At 38.4% G+C, this 17,159-nt stretch overlaps 2 protein-coding genes across 3 annotated transcripts in view; one reads left to right on the forward strand and one right to left on the reverse strand.

The window, feature by feature from the left end:
- Positions 1 to 9,660, forward strand: part of BAIAP2L1 (BAR/IMD domain containing adaptor protein 2 like 1) — a 131,750-nt gene extending 122,090 nt beyond the window's left edge. The window contains exons 13-14 of the mRNA XM_036741397.1: positions 7,554 to 7,594; positions 8,757 to 9,660. Of these exons, the coding sequence (XP_036597292.1) occupies positions 7,554 to 7,594; positions 8,757 to 8,832 (117 nt within the window). The 3' untranslated portion in view covers positions 8,833 to 9,660. The remainder of the gene's footprint in view (positions 1 to 7,553; positions 7,595 to 8,756) is intronic.
- Positions 9,661 to 11,789: 2,129 nt separating this feature from the next.
- The window catches only part of BRI3 (brain protein I3), a 34,319-nt gene continuing 28,949 nt past the window's right edge, over positions 11,790 to 17,159 (reverse strand). For both annotated transcript variants that reach the window (XM_036741398.1, XM_036741399.1), the window contains one exon: positions 11,790 to 12,279. In XM_036741398.1, coding sequence (XP_036597293.1) covers positions 12,147 to 12,279 — 133 coding nt within the window. In that variant the 3' untranslated portion in view covers positions 11,790 to 12,146. The remainder of the gene's footprint in view (positions 12,280 to 17,159) is intronic.

The following is a 17,159-nucleotide window of genomic DNA, read 5'->3' on the forward strand; positions in this document are numbered from 1 at the left end:
CCAGTTGCATGTAAAAACAATTTTTAAAACTTTGACTTCCAAATTCTCTCCCTTCCTCCCTCTCCACCCACCCTCATTGAGAAAGCAAGCAAGTTGATATAGGTTATACATATGTAATCATGCAAAATACTTCCATAATAGTCATGTTGTGAAAGACTAACTATATTTCTCTCCATCCTATCCCACCCCCCATTTATTCTAATCTCTCCTCTGACCCTGTCCCTCCTCAAAAGTGTTTGCTTATGATTACCCCTTCCTCCAATCTGCCTTCCCTTCTAGTATCCTCCACTCTCTATCTCCTTCCCCCACTTTTCTGTAGGGTAAGATAGATTTCAATACCCAATTGAGTGTGTATTATTCCCTACTTAAGCCAAATCCAATGAGAGTTGGATTTCCCTCTCCCTCTCATTCCCTCTCACCTTCCCCCTCTTCCCCTCCACTGCAGAAGCTTTTTCTTGCCTCCTTTGTGTGAGATAATTTACCCCATTCTACCTCTCCCTTTCTCCTTCTCCCAATTTATTCCTCTTTTTCTCCCCTTAATTTTATTTTTTATTCATCATCCCTTCATACTCAACTCACCCTGTGCTCTGTGTGTGTGTGTATTCCCTCCAACTACCCTAATACTGAGAAAAGTCTTACGAGTTACAAAGGTCATCTTTCCACGTAGGAATGTAAACAGTTCAACTTTAATAAGTCCCTTATGATTTCTTTCCTGCTTACCTTTTTCATGCTTCTTGAGTCTTGTATTTTCTTGTCTTTTCATCAAGAATCCTTGAAAGTCCTCTGTTTCATTGAATATCCATTTTTTCCCCTGAAGGATTATACTCAGTTTTGCTGGGTAGGTGATTCTCGATTTTAATCCTATCTCCTTTGACCTCCAGAATATCATATTCCAAGACCTCCAATCCCATAATGTAGAAGCCGCTAAATCTTGAGTTATCCTGATTGTGTTTCTACAATACTTGAATTGTTTCTTTCTGGCTGCTTGCAATGTTTTCTCCTTGACCTGGGAACTCTGGATTTTGGGTACAATATTCCTAGGAGTTTTCCTTTTGGGATCTCTTTCAGAAGGTGATCAGTGGATTCTTTCAATTTCTATTTTACCCTTTGGTTCTGCCCTGATAAGGGCAGTTTTCCTTGATAATTTCTTGAAAGACTATTTGTAAGGCTCCTTTTTTGAAAATGGCCTTTAGGTAGTCCATTAATTTTTAAATTATCTCTCTTGGATCTATTTTCCAGGTCAGTTGTTTTTCCAATTTCACATTGTCTTCTATTTTTTTTTATCTTTTGGTTTTGTTTTATAATTTCTTGATTTCTCATAGTCATTAGCTTCCATTTGCTCCATTCTAATTTTTGAGGAAGTATTTTCATCAGTGACATTTTGGACCTCCTTTTCCATTTGGCCAATTGTGCCTTTTAAGGCATTCTTCTCCTCATTGGCTTTTTGGACCTCTTTTGCCATTTGGGTTAGTCTATGTTTTAAGGTGTTATTTTCTTCAGTATTTTTGGGGGTGTCCTTTAGCAAGCTTACTTGTTTTTCATTGCATCACTCTCATTTCTCTTCCCAGTTTTTCCTCTACTTCTCTTACTTGCTTTTCCAAATCCTTTTTGAGCTCTTCCATGGCCTGTGACCAATTCATATTTTTCCTAGAGACTTTGGATGTAGGAGCTTCGACTTTGCTGTCTTCTTCTGGTTATATATTTTGATCTTTTTTGTCACTATAAGATTCTATAGTCTGATTTTTTTCCCCACTGTTTGCTCATTTCCCCAGCCAATTATTTGACCTCTTAGCTCTTTTTTAAGGTATGTGTAGGGTGTACTGTCCCAAGCTTCAGGAGTTTTGTGTAGCTGTTTTCAGAGGTACTTCTAAGGACCTGTAAATTTTCAGTTTTTCCAAGGTGGTATGATCAGAGAAGTGTTTATTCCTCTCCTGGCCTGTGCTCTAGTCAATGAGTGACAACAAGCACTCTTTTCTTGGAACTATGAGTGGGATTCCCTCTCCACTGCTGCCAAAAGCTTTCCCACATCAGCACTCCTCCTTGCCCCAGGACTGCAACCCAGATTGAAGCAAGGGCAAAGCAAAAGAATCTTGCCTCAGCCCCAGCAAAGAGATCCCTGCAATTCCCCTCTGGTCAGCTGCTTGATCCCCCCCACCAAGCCAAGAGCTCCAGAAGCAGCTACTGCTGCTGGACTGGCACTCCTCTCTCACCCAGGTCCTCTAAGTTGTCTTTAGTGTTTTGTTTGTGGATTGAGAAGTCTGGAAACCATCACAGCTGCTAGTGATTCAGTCCCCTGAGGCCAGCTCCAGATTTGTTTGGGCCCACACTAGACTGCACACTTCTCTCAGACCTTTCCTGTTGACCTTCCAGGTTGTCTTGGGCTGGAAATTTGTTTCACTCTGTCGTTTTTGTGTATTCTGCTGCTCTAGAATTTGTTTATCCCTTTTTTTTTTTTTACAGATATTTAGAGGGGTTTGGGACAGAGCTCAAGCCAGTTCCTGCTTGTACTCTGCCCTTTTGGCCCCAAAATAAAACTTTTTGTTATCCTTAACTTCTCTCATCTGCCTCAGCTCATTCTGAGTTTTAGAGTTCCTGACAGTATTTTTATAGGACTATGTCACACTTTTATATTCATCCTCTTACCTGGCCTTATTTCCATCTTCTGTGAATTGCTTTTGAAAATCTGAGTTGGTGAGTCTCTTGTGCATCCACATCAGTTTCTCTCTCTTTTTTTTTTACATTTTCAGTTGTATTGATGTATTTTGTTTTTTATGTTACAAATATCTATAGATTACTCCTGCTTGATGAGCAGTCTAGTGTAACAAAACAAAACAGTTAAGTAAAACTGATAAAACAGTGACCTCATCTGAATGTTAAAGCAACACTTCATACCTACAGCACTTCCCCCTCACTCATTTTTAAAAAATTAACCAAAAACTATTTTCTCTCCCTCCTATCTCCCACCCCATGGGGAAGAGGAGGTGAAAAGGGAAAAAAAGTAAATTTCTTGTAACAAATATGCATGGTCAAGCAAAACAGTGGCTTTACAGAAAAATATATATCTCATTCCAAACCCTAAATCCATCACCTCTCTCTAATAGATAGCATGTTTCATTATTAATTTTCTGGAATCATGAATAGTCGTTGTACTGGCAATAGTTCTTAAAGTTTTGAGAAGTTGTTTGTTTTTAGTGTTGTTATTGTAGAAGTTGTTCTCTTGGTTCTTCTAATTCCATTATTCATTCGTTTATAAAAGTCCTCAAAGTTGTTCTTTTCTATGTTATAAATTAGCCTTCACTCTGCATCAATTCATCTAAGTCTTTCTGACATCATCTATTTCCTCATTTCTTATAGCACAATAGTATTCCACATTCATATAACCACAACTTATTCAGCCACTCCTCAGTTATTGGACATCCTCTTAGTTTTTTGGGTTTTTTTTTTTTTTTTGCAACCACAAAAAGCTACTACATTTTTTTACATAAAAGACCTTTTCTCTTTTTTGAGTATAGTTCAGTGACAGTTCAGTCAAAAAATCTGACTTCCCAATACCTAGGTTGCAGGTCCATGATGCTCAGATTTCTTCCCCTCTATCACAAGCTTGAGGAGAGAGTGACCACTTCCCCCCAGGGTTCACATCATTTCAACCCCAGTAATGAATACTTCCCTTTTAATGAGAAGCAAATCCATATATTGATACTAAAAAAAGCCATAGGGACCTTTATCAGCAAGGGGATGTCTCTGCTTTTTAGTATGCCGTCCTGTTTTGCCATAGCTTTTCTTCCAAGGAGCAAGTGTCTTTTAATTTCATGGCTATAGTCAATGTCTACAGTGCTCTTTGAACCCAAGAATACAAAATCTGACACTGCTTCCATTTCTTCTCCCTCTGTTTGCTAGGAGGTGATGGGACCAGATGATAAGATCCTAGTGTTTTTGATGTTAAGCTTCAAGCCAGCTATCTTAATTCCTTTTCACTTTCTGCCACCAGAGTGGTATCATCTGCATACTTGAGAGTGGTGATGTTCCTTCTGGAAACCTTAATTGTGGCTTTTGATTAATCCAGCCTGGCATTTCACATGATGTACTCTGCATAGAAGTTAAATAAGGTGACAATGTACAGCCTTGTCTAACTTCTTTTCCAATCTTAAACCAATCAGTTGTTTCATGTTTGGTTTTAACTGTTGCTTTTTAGCCTGCATATAGGTTCCTCAGGAAACAGGTAATATGATCTGATATTCTCAGTCTCTTCAAGAACTTGCCATATTTTGTTGTGATCCATACAGTCAAAGGCTTTATTTAGTGTAGCCAATGAAGCAGTAGTTATTTTCCTGGAACTCCCTTGCTTTCTCCACAATTCAGTGAATGCTGGCCATTTTGTCTCTAAGTCCTCTGCCTCTTTGAAAACCAGCCTGCTCTTCTGATAATTCTCGGTTCACACGTTGCTGGAAGCCTAACTTGCAGGATCTTAAGCATAACCTTGCTAGCATATAAAATGAGCACAAAAGGAATTTGAATTTGGCATTGCCCTTCTTTAGGAGTGGGACATAAACTGATCTTTTCCAACTATTGGCCCCTACTGAGTTTTCCAAGTTTCCTGGTATATTTAGTACAGTCCTTTAACAGCATCATCGTTCAGGATTTTAAATAGTTCAGCTGGAATTCCATCACCCCCACTAGCCTTATCATTACCATTACCAGTGCTTCCTATGGCCCATTTGAATTCTCCAGGATGTCAGTGACCACAACATCTTGGTTATCAGAGATGTAAAGATCTTTCTTGTATAATTATTTTATGTATTCCTGCCACCTCTTCTTATTCTCTTCTGTTTCTGTTAAGTCTCTACCATTTTTGTCTTTTATCATGCCCATTTTTGCACGAAACTTTCCTTGACTATCTCTAATTTTTTTAAGCGATCTCTTGCCTTTCCCATTCTGTTGTTTTCTTCTATTTCTTTCCATTGTTTATTTAGGAAAGCCTCTTTATGGCTCCTTTCTATTCCATGGAATTCAGAGCTGTAGCTCCTGGTCTAAGATTTGCAGCTGAACAAGACCTGTTCCTCTAGGTTTTTCGCTCCATCTTTCCCCACACTCAGGGAAAGTTTATGCAGATTACAAAGGCTAATCCTTGGGAAAGAAAAAGTCCTAGGTGATGAGGAGGGCTGAGTAATTTCCAGGAAGTCATGTCCAACACAAGCCCAGGGACTGGCTGAATCCCCTCCCTTTCTGCCCTTCTGCCACATTAGACCACAAAGACAAACAAGACAAAACTCCTAAGCACAGGGCAGTGTTTCCCCTCATCTGGGCCATCCTTCTTACCCTTTACAAGGTGTTATATATAAATGCAAGGGTGTGAGCCTCACAAAAATTTGTTGAAGTGGAGAGACCAAAAGCTAAGAAGGTCCCCAGGTTTAGGGAACAAGTATCCCCAAAATGGCACAGTCAGGGAGAGAAAGACTGAAGACTAGGAATGTGTGTTACATGCTCTGTTCTCTGGAACCAAGATTATTCGTTGTAGTTCATCTGAATTCAGATGCTTTTTAGGGATGCTTTCTCTTATTTTTGTAGTCATTCTTTACATTTTCTTAGTTTTGCAGTATTCACCCTCTATCATTTCGTATCAATCTTATTTTCTCTGATTTCTTGAATCACTTCCATAATGTTCCATTAGATTCATATACAATCACCTTATTTTATAGATAAGGAAATTTGGATCCAGAGAAATGAAGCAAATTCCCAAGGCCAATTAGCTAGTAATTAACAAAGCTGGGTCTCAAATCCAGGTCCTCTTAGGAATGAAGATTTGAAAATGTACCCAGTACCTGCTGTGGAATTAACACAAATCTTCTCTGCTCTGATGATGTCTTTTCAAAATGGGAAATTTAGTTTTATCTTCTACCTTCCTAACTCCTTATCAAGCTATTCCTTAGCCTTAGTCATTCCAATTGCTGCTGAAAGTTCTATACCCTCTTGAAAAGCCATCGTCATTGTTTTTGTTAGCTTAATTTTTACTTTGATAAGGATCTTTTTTAAGCCCCAGAATTTTAATATACATCTACAATTGCCAAATCTTTTCTGCACCATAAGAGTCCATGAAGAAAATAGATCAGTTGTCCCCAAATTCTATGGCTCATATAGAATTAAATCTTCATTGGAATCTATGGAAGTAAGGAAAATAACTTCATATAAGGTCCAGAATTCTCCTGGCTGGGGAACCCTCTACCTTCCCATAACTGTGGGGTATTCTAAAGGGAAAGGCCAAGTATCTCCAGATTGATTATAGGTAGTAGTTTAATCAATTGTTATAAACAGGGGCAATCTTCAGTCTGGAGCTGCAGCCAGTTTAGTGGATCCCCACAAAGAACCCCCAAAATCCTGTGGTAATTATAGAAAACAAAGGCAGGAGGAGCTAGAGAGTGCATGACTACTGATTGGTGGATATTTTTGGTTTTCTGCTTAGTAAAGAGCTTGGAAGTTAAGCCAATGTTATGCCCAGATATAAGTTTGTGTATTGATCATGTCCTGGTCACATATAAGTCACAATATTCTTGTTTTGACTTTCATAGGTCATAGTATGATTCATATAGTATAGATTCACAGTTATGAATCAGTGTGTAAGTTATGGTTTAGTGTCTAAGTTATGATTGTTAACAGGTCATGATGTTCAGGCTTCCACCTTTCACATAGTTAAAGTGTTTATGGCTTTTCACTTATTACTGTATTTTATGGCTTTTCCCCAATCAAGATCCCACACCTCATCACTATTATCAAACTGTATTTATTTTAAAAATTAGTTATTTGATTTGAATGGCCACAGGAATTTCAAATCAGGAATACTTGGGCTCAAATTCCACCTCTGACACTATGAAATCATGGATGAGCTACTTTACTAAACTAAGGTCAGAAACATTGTAAAATGGGACCTAGTACCTTTAGTACTTGCTTTAAAGGTTTGTTGTGAGGCTCAAATAAAATACTGTATGTAAATCACCTTGCAGACTCCCAAGTTCTCAATCTATGTCAATTATTATCCTAATTTAAAATTGCAAATAGATCTTGCTATGAATGTTTGTGCCCCCAGTGGAGAGGGACATGTTTTCGAACATTTAAAACTTCTAAATTCTTTGTTTATTTCCATTTAAGGAAAACTTAATTTACTCTCAAATTATTAGGCTTGAATGAGACAAACATTTTTTAGGCACGGCAAATGTGTGTTTGTTTTGCTTAACTATATTTATTTGTTAGAAGGATCATGGGGGTTTTTTTCCCTTTTTATTGAGGGAGTGAGGCATATTAGTAATAGTGGCCAAAAAAGAAAGAAAAGGGTGTCATTGAAGCACCTTTTCAGAAACAGACAAGTTTCAAACAGCTCCGTAACGAATGTGCTAAAAATTTTTAAAGTAAGCTATATATTTTAGAAATTTATGGTTCCACATATAATCCACTTCCTATTCTACTTTATAAATGAAAATGTTTCTTGTGCATACGTGTGTGTTAAATTCAGAAAATTGTGTAATTGTTATGATATTAATAACTTTCATCTTCTTTCTTTGCAGAAGCCAGATACAAATGGAATAGCAAAGCCTCCTTTTCTAAGGTACTTAATTTTATCTCAACACTGTGCTACTGTTTTCCACTGTGCACACAGGCACTTTATTCAGTGGTTGCAAACTTATACCCCTAGCCCTGGACGTCTGCTTTGCAAATATTACTTACCAGGGGACATACATAAGAATATGGATGGCTCAGTCCAAAGCTATCCTTGCTACTGGAAAAACTCTAAAGCACATGCCATACCAGTGAATCAGTGGCTTTCTCCCACTATTCCACTGTATGTGTGGCATTCCCCAGTAGGGTGAATGAAAATGCCCTCCACGCAGGAATTTTGTACTTAATATGGTAAAACACTACAAATGTTTTCCAACTGATATAGCATCAAAGGACAATGGCACATTACCATAGTCAGTCGTCTTGACTTTTATCCCACTGATGGACTACAGTGACTCTGGAAGAGAGAGTCAGGCTGAGGACTTTATGCAACTCTGCTTCACTTAAATCCAAGTCAAGACATCACCCTGGGATAGCATTGGTCTTCTTTGAAAATGAAGAACAAACAACATCGACAGTATTTTCCATAGAGCAGAATTTAGCATGAGGCAGTTCCATCTTAGAACCTCTTCAAAGTAGGACTACTAAAAGGATTGTTAATAGAGAAATTCCACCTCTGAGGTATGAACCCAGGGATGGTCCTGGTGTATTGTTTGTATTAATCAAGAAGGCATTCTAAAAGGAATATAGTGGAGAGTTCTGGAAGGACCTGTGAAAATGAAGGGGCTGAATGAGATGGGTCCTGAGGTCTCTTCCAGCTCTATGTCTATGAAAGCTCTCCTGGTTTTGCAGTACCACAATTTGCCCCTTAGGGAATCTATCCCAAGTTTCCTCCAGGATGACATCTTCATGTGAAACCCACAGAAAAAGAGCAAGATATACTTTTGTTTCATTTGTGTCAAAATAATTTAATCTTAACATTAATGTAAACTGTGGTTTCTTTGAGGAGGTTAAAATTAAGTGTATCATTAGATGTGACAGGATGCACCATTTCAGTTTTCATTACATGCAGAATTTACATTAAGTGCAAGGGAGTTAGAAATGTAATTTCTTAAAAGTGAAATACTAGTTCAAATTGGCAGAGCTAAAAATAAAACATCTCTGTAGCTTTTCTTCAATAACTGGTTGTTTGTTTCTTTCTTGGTCCACAGTGGAGAAAATCCTTTTGCTACTGTGAAACTCCGCCCAACAGTGACAAATGACAGGTCAGCACCAATAATTCGATGAATGAGTCAAGAAAATAATGCCCGGCATTATTCCTCATGTAAACTACATGGTCAATATTATGATTATCTTGTTTAACATCTGCTTTCATTGTATAGGAATGGAATAGAACAAAGGTTTTTCCAGTTTTCAGTGAATCTGTTAAATTAAGGAAATCATAATTGCTCATAAGATTTGAGAGTGAGCTCACTTCTGTCTTTAAGTGAACATAATATATTGTAATAACCACCACAATTAATAATTAAATGTTTTCTTGTTCATCTGTTTGGCAAACCAGTAGACTATTCCACTGATTCTCTTTGGGGGCTGCGGCATTCTATTTTTTAAATGCATAATTTTATAGAAATGAACAATTGTCTTTGCTTTCATGCTCTCTGCATCCAGGTGCAGAAATGATTCTTTTGCTTTATGTGCTACATGAGCAGTAACACCGTAATATTTCATGGATTTGCATCATGCACAGATAAGTTATTTGTGCTGACTTGGACTGTTAAGATACCATTTCAAATTGTAAAGTTCGTTAGGTTTTTTTAACTTAAATTTTTATTTTTTAAAATCAAAACTGACAAGCCCCAAATACCCCATAAAGGGGAACCCATCTCCCTTCCCTAATAGTCATACTCAGTCTCGGGAGAAATCATCCTCATCACACATACAATTTTTAGAACCATTCTTCCTAAGAAATGATTTGTAAAAACTATTGGGTTGTACCCTAAATTCACAAATAAAATTTCAAAATATAGGATGCACGTTGGGACTCTTGTATTATATCATGTCAAATAAACCTACAATGACACACAATAAAAACTGCCACAGTTTAAAACTTTTAAATAGACATTCATTAATGAGCTATCTATTCTACTGGGTCTCCCACCCTGATACTCTGAGGTTTGAATACCAGTTTCTCCATCCTGAAAAGGGAGGAATATGCTTGCCCCAAATAGCATATATTAAGAAGAGATTACTGCTTCGGTCAGTCTTCGAAAAAGAGATTATCTAGTTGTGCTGGGTGTTACTGTGTTTCATCTGAGATAATAATTTGAACCTCCAGAATTCTATGCCTTCAGTTTCATCTGAAACTCAACAGGGTAAACAGGTGTACAACATGAGGCCCACATGCAGCCCACAACACTCCTGGGTATGGTCCAAACCAGATTAAAATTTAACTGGGAAATATTTAACAAAGTAAGTAAAAATAAATCACTATGTCATCATGGCCCATAGGGATCCTTATTTACAGGGTATGTATGGGGTTAATTTCTATTTGGGTTTGATAGAACTGGTGGAGGTAGCCAGAGTTCATTTTTCTTCCCTCCCCCAAAGCCAACCGAGTCTCTAGAGGCTGCTGTGGAATGACATTCTTCCCTTATGAATGAGTGAGGGGAAGGTGAAAATAGAGGGAAGAAGACAGACAGCCAGCATCAGGAATAAATCTATTTAAACCCAGCCTACCACCTGCGTGTATTGCTACTCACATTTAAGCCAAGCCGTGTCCCTGTTTTTATTTTTTCCAGGTTGCGTAAAGACAAATTTAGAAAGCACAACTGTAACCTTCCCTTTTTTTAAGCTCAATTATTAGAGGTCAAATGCAAGCAAAAGTACATGTAAAAAATTTCAGTCTGTAGATCCCAGTTTCATATGCATTTATGAAAAGTCATTCTTCCTCTCAACAGCTTGTAAGATCCTGTAGCTCTGGTAATCTGGTACTACTAGAGTAAAGCTTATATACACAAAGCTGCTTCAGGGCAGTTAAGCCCATACCTCTTATCAAAGAATAACTCCCCCGATAGTGTTGTATCCAAACGGAAGAACTTCACATTTAAGTTAAAACATAGCCTCAGGACCTCTAGTACGTTACCCTGAAAGGGAAGCTTTGTTTCTTCCTTGAAAAGTTATCTTAAATACAAGTTAATTGTCACATGAATAAGCAACACCATGGGTTGAGGCCTCGTGGCCACCAAGTCTCTGGAAGACATCCTTTCTGTACAAGATGGAAGGAAATCAAAGTGCGTTTAAGAAACAGATTTCCCTTTTAAAACTATCTAGAAGTTTAACAGCATGCCAAGCAGGCACACAAGAGAAACTTGAAAAGGGTGGGGGGGGGGGGGGAGGAGGAGATGATAGGCTGGAATAACGGCATTAGGTCATTTTGTTTCTCCTCTGTGCCTACGACCAATCTTAGAAGTACAGCACGCTGAGGTGGTGATCTTTGCTGTTCTCTACTCCACTATCCTTGCGATACATAGTTTAGAGAAATACCTATGCCTGCCTGTCATCTTAACCACCTACCTCACAAGGATGCTGTGAGGAATTTGCTCGGTTTGGATTTTAAAAATCTGGAAAATTACATTCTGAGTGAAGTTATATGCCACATAAATTTCAAGATATTGCAGTTTAATAAAAAATCCAATTCAAACATTCATTTTTGTTCAGCTGATTTTCTGAATTATTACTTTAACAAAAGAATTCTGAATGCATGTTACATAAGTTGTGCTTGGGAATTAGGTTCAAATCCTGACTCTACTCTGCTGTTTACTTGCCCAATGTCACACTAATGTTCTCATCTACACAGTGAGACTGAACTATGTGCCTTTTAAGATTTCTTCTTCTACATCAGTGATATAGTCTGTGAAATAACACGTCTAGCAAAAGTTACATATGTTTTTAAAACCAACCAATATACTAGAAGCATAATTCATGTGTTCCAGAAGATACAGCTGTATTTTCAAAGTTAATACTGTTTTTGGATAAGTGGGCTAACATACTGAAAGACAGTTTTTGTCTTTAGAAAACCAAGCTAAGTAACCAAGTACTTCTCTTGTACTTTTACATATGTTACATATATTTTAAAGATAAAGAAATTCAAATCCATTTTTCATAACAAAACACGTCCAGCATTCGGGCAGTTTTACCATACAGCCCCACACCTGATTTCACAGCAATGACTGAAGTCAAAAGAGTTGAGGTGAGTTCACTTTATTTTTAAAAAATATACAGAAGTGACAATGTGCAAACATCAAATTAAGCAGGACCAGTTAAAACAGTATGAACCTCATTTATAAAAACAGCATTTCTCAATTTGCACAAAGTGAAAACTGCAAAAAAAGAAGCCGTGTCTTAAATCAGAGTTGTCATTAACCTTGAAAGCAAGTTTGCTTTTTTTCCATATTCTGCAAACCACAAGCCCATGAAATGCTGGCTATCCCATCACACTTTACAAAACAGTTCTGATACTTGATCAAATAAAGCTATTATACAAGACATTTACATTAGAAAAAGAAAAGTGGGGATAGGAAAGCTGGATTGTGTTGTTCCATTTAAAAATAAACTACTCCACAGTTAGGACATTTTTGCCTTCTCAAAGCAAAACAGCAGATAAATCCAATGGGAAACAAGAGAATGGCCAAGAGGATGCCTAGGCAGGTGAAGGACTCTTCCAAAACACCAACTCTGTTGAGGGAGGGAAGGAAAAAAAAAAGTTATTTTTTTGTTGGGAACTTGCTATAACTTCTTCCTGGATAAAAACAACCATTTTACAGATGGAGAAACTAAAGCTCAGGTTACTTATTCGACTGCTTCACCTACTTTCTCTTCTCTGCCACAGTAAGTGGACATATGATTTACGATTTAACAGCTACCACAGTCAGTCAAAGGAAGAGAAATAAAAGCATTTAACTAAAGGTTAAGAATAGTTTATTTGGTCCAAAGACATAATTTCATGTTACTGTACCATACTGTAGGCTATCTGCAAAAACAATATCTACAGCCTTCGATTTAATAACTATCTTTCAATCAAAAGGAAAACCACCTGAAAAGACAGTGACTTCATAAGCAGGGGGGAAGGAGCTTAAAGTGAGGACCCACAAATATTTTTAATTCACTGGCCATAAAAGTCATCTCATTCCTCTGCGTAAACCAAGACCTAGAAGAATAGGGAAAAAGCAAGAATCTGGACATAAAAGTAAATATCAGTTACTATATTCTACGTACTTTAGTACTAAAATAAAGATGATCCTTTCGCAAAATCCAGAGACTACCAATTAAAGTCAGAGTGAAGCACACTCAGTATTTCACATAGATCATGGACATACAGAAACATACATACAAAAACAATCTTCCAAGAGGGAAGGGAAAGCGAAGGAACTTCTAAATAAATCTTTCCTTCCAGACAAGGAAATGCCAATGCAAAGTCTTCTATAACTGCAAACCGCGTGGTTTCTTGTAAAGAATTTTACATGTTTCCCACAGTCAAATGTTAAGGCTTCATCAGCCACTACATCTGGAGGGCCAGTTTCACAAGGCAGTTTAGTTCCATTTTTAATGAGTATGGTGCCCTGAAATTTCCTGCAAGAATTTTACCTACATAATGAGCAATTATTTGCTGGGTCTATGGTGAAGTGATGGAATTACATACTCAAGAGTCACCTCTGTCCGTAGGAAGAGTAGGTGAATGCCACTAACACTGCAGCTGTCCTCCAAACAGTTTCTGGACAGATTCAAACTTAAAAACTGTTTAAATGCGTTTCAAGTTAATTGCTATCCAATAGTTGTCAACCAGACTTCCTGGAAAAGGCAACACAAAAGGCAGACAAGAAAGACAAGGAGGTAGAAATAAAGTGAGAAACAAGATTAACTGACATCCTCAGTCCCTGAACAAACCACTTCTATCATTGTTTACAAGAAGAATTGTAAATAAAAATCAAAGTTAAATCTCTGAAGAAATAAATGCTGTAACTGCCATTTCACATCACATTCATTTCTCCTGCCCTTTCCTACATTTATTATCACTCACATCTTCACCTCATCCCCAGTTTAAGTTTGCCTCATTCCTGACAGAGTCAGGAAACCAGGGTTCTTGTCCCAGGTCAGACCTTAACTATCTTCATGAGCTAAAATGCCATAATTATGCAAAAGGACTCTCCCTTATCTGGGTCAAAACAAGACTTGATGTTGACAGCTTCAAGGACTACTGCAGGACCCCACTCAGAAGAGATGGAAAAGCAACCTCATTCTAATCCACTTGGCCTGGATGGAACCTTACAAGAGCTTAAAATATGTATTATCATATTCCCCTGATTCCTGGGTGTAATAAACCTTGTCCTTGAGCCAGGGAAACAGATCATGTGCATATCACAGGCTTTCAGATGCAGCCTTTCTTTTAAAGGGAAATTTTTTTAAAAAAAATATTTTAAAAGGCTTTTTTTATCCCAGAAGGAACAGGTGTAATTTTTTGAGCACTTAATAAGATTAATGTATGCTGCTGTCGATTTCTACATCCCCCAGATAATTCTGTTCTAACTTAAATGTCAAACATGCCCATCTCTCTCCTTCCTCAAAAAACCCTCAATTCATCCATTCATCCATCCCCACCTATAATCACATATATCTCCTGCCTTTTATGGCTAAATTCCTTGTAGGTGCCATCACTGCCTCTACACTTCCACTCCCTTCTTAATGCTCTACAACCTGGTTTCCAACCTAATGATTCAACTGAAATTGCTCTCAAAAGTTACCAATGATCTCGATCCAATAGCTCTTTCTCAATCCTCATCCTTCTTGACCTCTTTGCAGCCTCTGACACTGCTGATCACCCTCTTCTTAATATCTCTTCCCTCTAGGTTTTCAGGACACTACCCCCTCTCCTGGTTCTCCTCATACTTATCTGACCTCTTCTCATTCCCCTTTGCTAGATTCTTCATCCAGACAGTGCCTGCTGACTGTTGTGGTTTCACGATGTGTTGTGGGGTCCTCTCAAAGAATTCAGAGTTGACACCACCTCTAATCCAAGTATAGGCATTTATTAAGGATTGATGCCCCCCAGAATCAGGCTAGGTTCCAAGAGGAACCATCAAGTAAGACAACACAGGCAATTTATAGTGTGATGATGCTGAGAAAAGAAATTATGAATATTAAAAAGGCAGGAGGGGTTTGTTAAGGCATTAGGTAATAGGGGAGGGGTCCCTTCTATGGTTTAGTGGTCAAATATCCTGGTTGTGCTTCTTTCTGTTTAGCTAGCTGATGTGGTCCTGTCTGATCAAGATGGATAGTAATAGATGATGTGATTATGTCTGAGTACAAATATGTGAATTGGATCTAGGGGCAGTGGCTATATTGAGTGTGGGGGTCTGAGGTGTGGTTAAATCAGCACATGCCTGCTGTTCAGCGAGGCCCATAAGTAAGTTGGAATGCAGGGGCTGGAGGGGCAGCTTTATTAGGATTCCATCACTAACCATGGGTGTTCCATAAGGCTGTCCTAGGCCCTCCTCTATACTATTTCACCTGGTGATCTCATCAGCCCAAGGGTTTAATTATCTCTATGGTGGTGATTCTCCAGATCTACTTATCCAGACCTAACCTCTCTGCTGACCTCCAGTCTCACATCTCCAACTGCCTTTTAGATATCTCAAACTGAATGTCCTTACATGTGTGTATCTGAAATTCAACATGTCCAAAACGGAACTCATTATCTTACCCTCCAAACCCTCTCCCCTTCCAAACTTCCCTGTTACTGCCATGCTTGAAACCTAGATGTCATCCTTAACCCCTAACTCTCGATCTGTCATATACAATCTGTTGCCAAGTACTAGTTTACCTTTCTAATATCTCTTGTATACTCACCCTTCTCTACTATGAAACTGTCATCACCCCGGTGCAAGCCCTCATCACCTCACACCCGAACCAATACAACAGCCTTCCAGTTGGTTCTCATTGACCCCAAGTCTCTCTTCACTCCCATCTATCCCCCACTCATTGTCAAAATGATCTTCCTAAAGTTCTGACCATGTCATTCACAAACACACCCCTAACTCAATAAGCTCCAGTGAATCCAGGATCAAATACAAAATCCTTCCATAAACTAGCCTCCTTGCCTGGCCCCCCACTCCCTGTCCCTCCAGTGAGACAAGAAGCTCAATCTCCTGCCCAAGGGCATTTTTCATTGGCTATCTCTCTTGCATAGAATGCTATTCTTCATTCATACACACACACACACACACACACACACGCACGCACGCATGCACGCACGCTCCCCACAACCAATATCTCTGTCTCCTGGCTTTCCAGCTTCTACAGTTCAATCCTTTTGAAAACAAATGTTAAAAATTGTTTTTACATGTAATTGGGAAAAATAAAATATTAAAAAGAAAAACTGTTTTTTAAAGTTGCTCATCTTCTCAAAGAGGGAGGAAGGGAAAGCAGGGAGAGGATTTAGAACTTAAAATATAAAAACAGTTAAAGCAAAAGATAAATGGAGCAAAATACAAACCTAACTTTTAAAACTTTAATAATGTATTAAATAGTCCAATAAGATAAAGAGGAATGATAGATTGAATAAGAAAAAAATGCTATGCACATCTGAGAGACAATTACTGTAAAGCCAGTTTTCTTCCATGGACATGTCTGGTTGATAAAGAAAAAGTAATTTGTCCTTATTGAGGAGACTACAAAATGTCACTCAGAATGTCACAATTCTGTAGTGCTCTCAAAGTGCTCAAACCAGCCAAGTTTGTCCATAAATGGCTTCATAGTTTCTACCTTCACAGCCAACAGTAAAATTCAATTTGGACTTCAATCAGCAAGCATCTACTTATTTCACACAAATTGTGTGCAAGGCATTATGCCTATGGTGCTGGGAATACAAAAATGAACTGTCCCTGCCCTCGAGAAGCTTTCCTACTACTGGATTTAACTAATGATCCATCCTACGATAATGCCAAGTTGAATGGCCTGCCAACTTGATAAGGATAATTACTAGTGTTTTCTCAAGCCCTGGAGGATAGTGAATTGCTGAGGATAACATTAACTTATACCATTCTACCATAAGTAGATGTACAGTAATACCTTGACCTGGAAACTTCCAACTCATTCATTCTTTGACACATTAACAGCTATAAAAGCAACATGAGGGGGCAGCTGGGTGGTGTAGCGAGCAGAGCACCAGCCCTGGAGTCAGGAGGACCTGAGTCCAAATCCAGCCTCAGACGCTTGACACACTTACTAGCTGTGTGACCTTGGGCAAGTCACTTAACCCCAAGTGCCCTGCCTTCCTCCTCCAAAAAAAACAGGAAACATAAAAGCAACATAAAGTCACCATCAAAAAAAAAAAAAAAAGAATCAGAACATAGCTGGAAAGATCTCTTAGAAGCATCTAGTTCAAACCCTTCATTTTATAGAGCTGAGCACCAAGCCCTTCGGCTAGTTAATAACAGAGACAGGATCAGAAGAACCAGAGATTTCCCATCTCCTTCACTGCACCATGCTGCATTTCTCTTAAAGGATAAACATGGAAAAGCCACTTCACATCATCTATCTGGGTCTCAGTTTCCTTATCT

Source organism: Trichosurus vulpecula, chromosome 1, assembly GCF_011100635.1.
Source record: "Trichosurus vulpecula isolate mTriVul1 chromosome 1, mTriVul1.pri, whole genome shotgun sequence".
NCBI lineage: Eukaryota > Metazoa > Chordata > Mammalia > Diprotodontia > Phalangeridae > Trichosurus > Trichosurus vulpecula.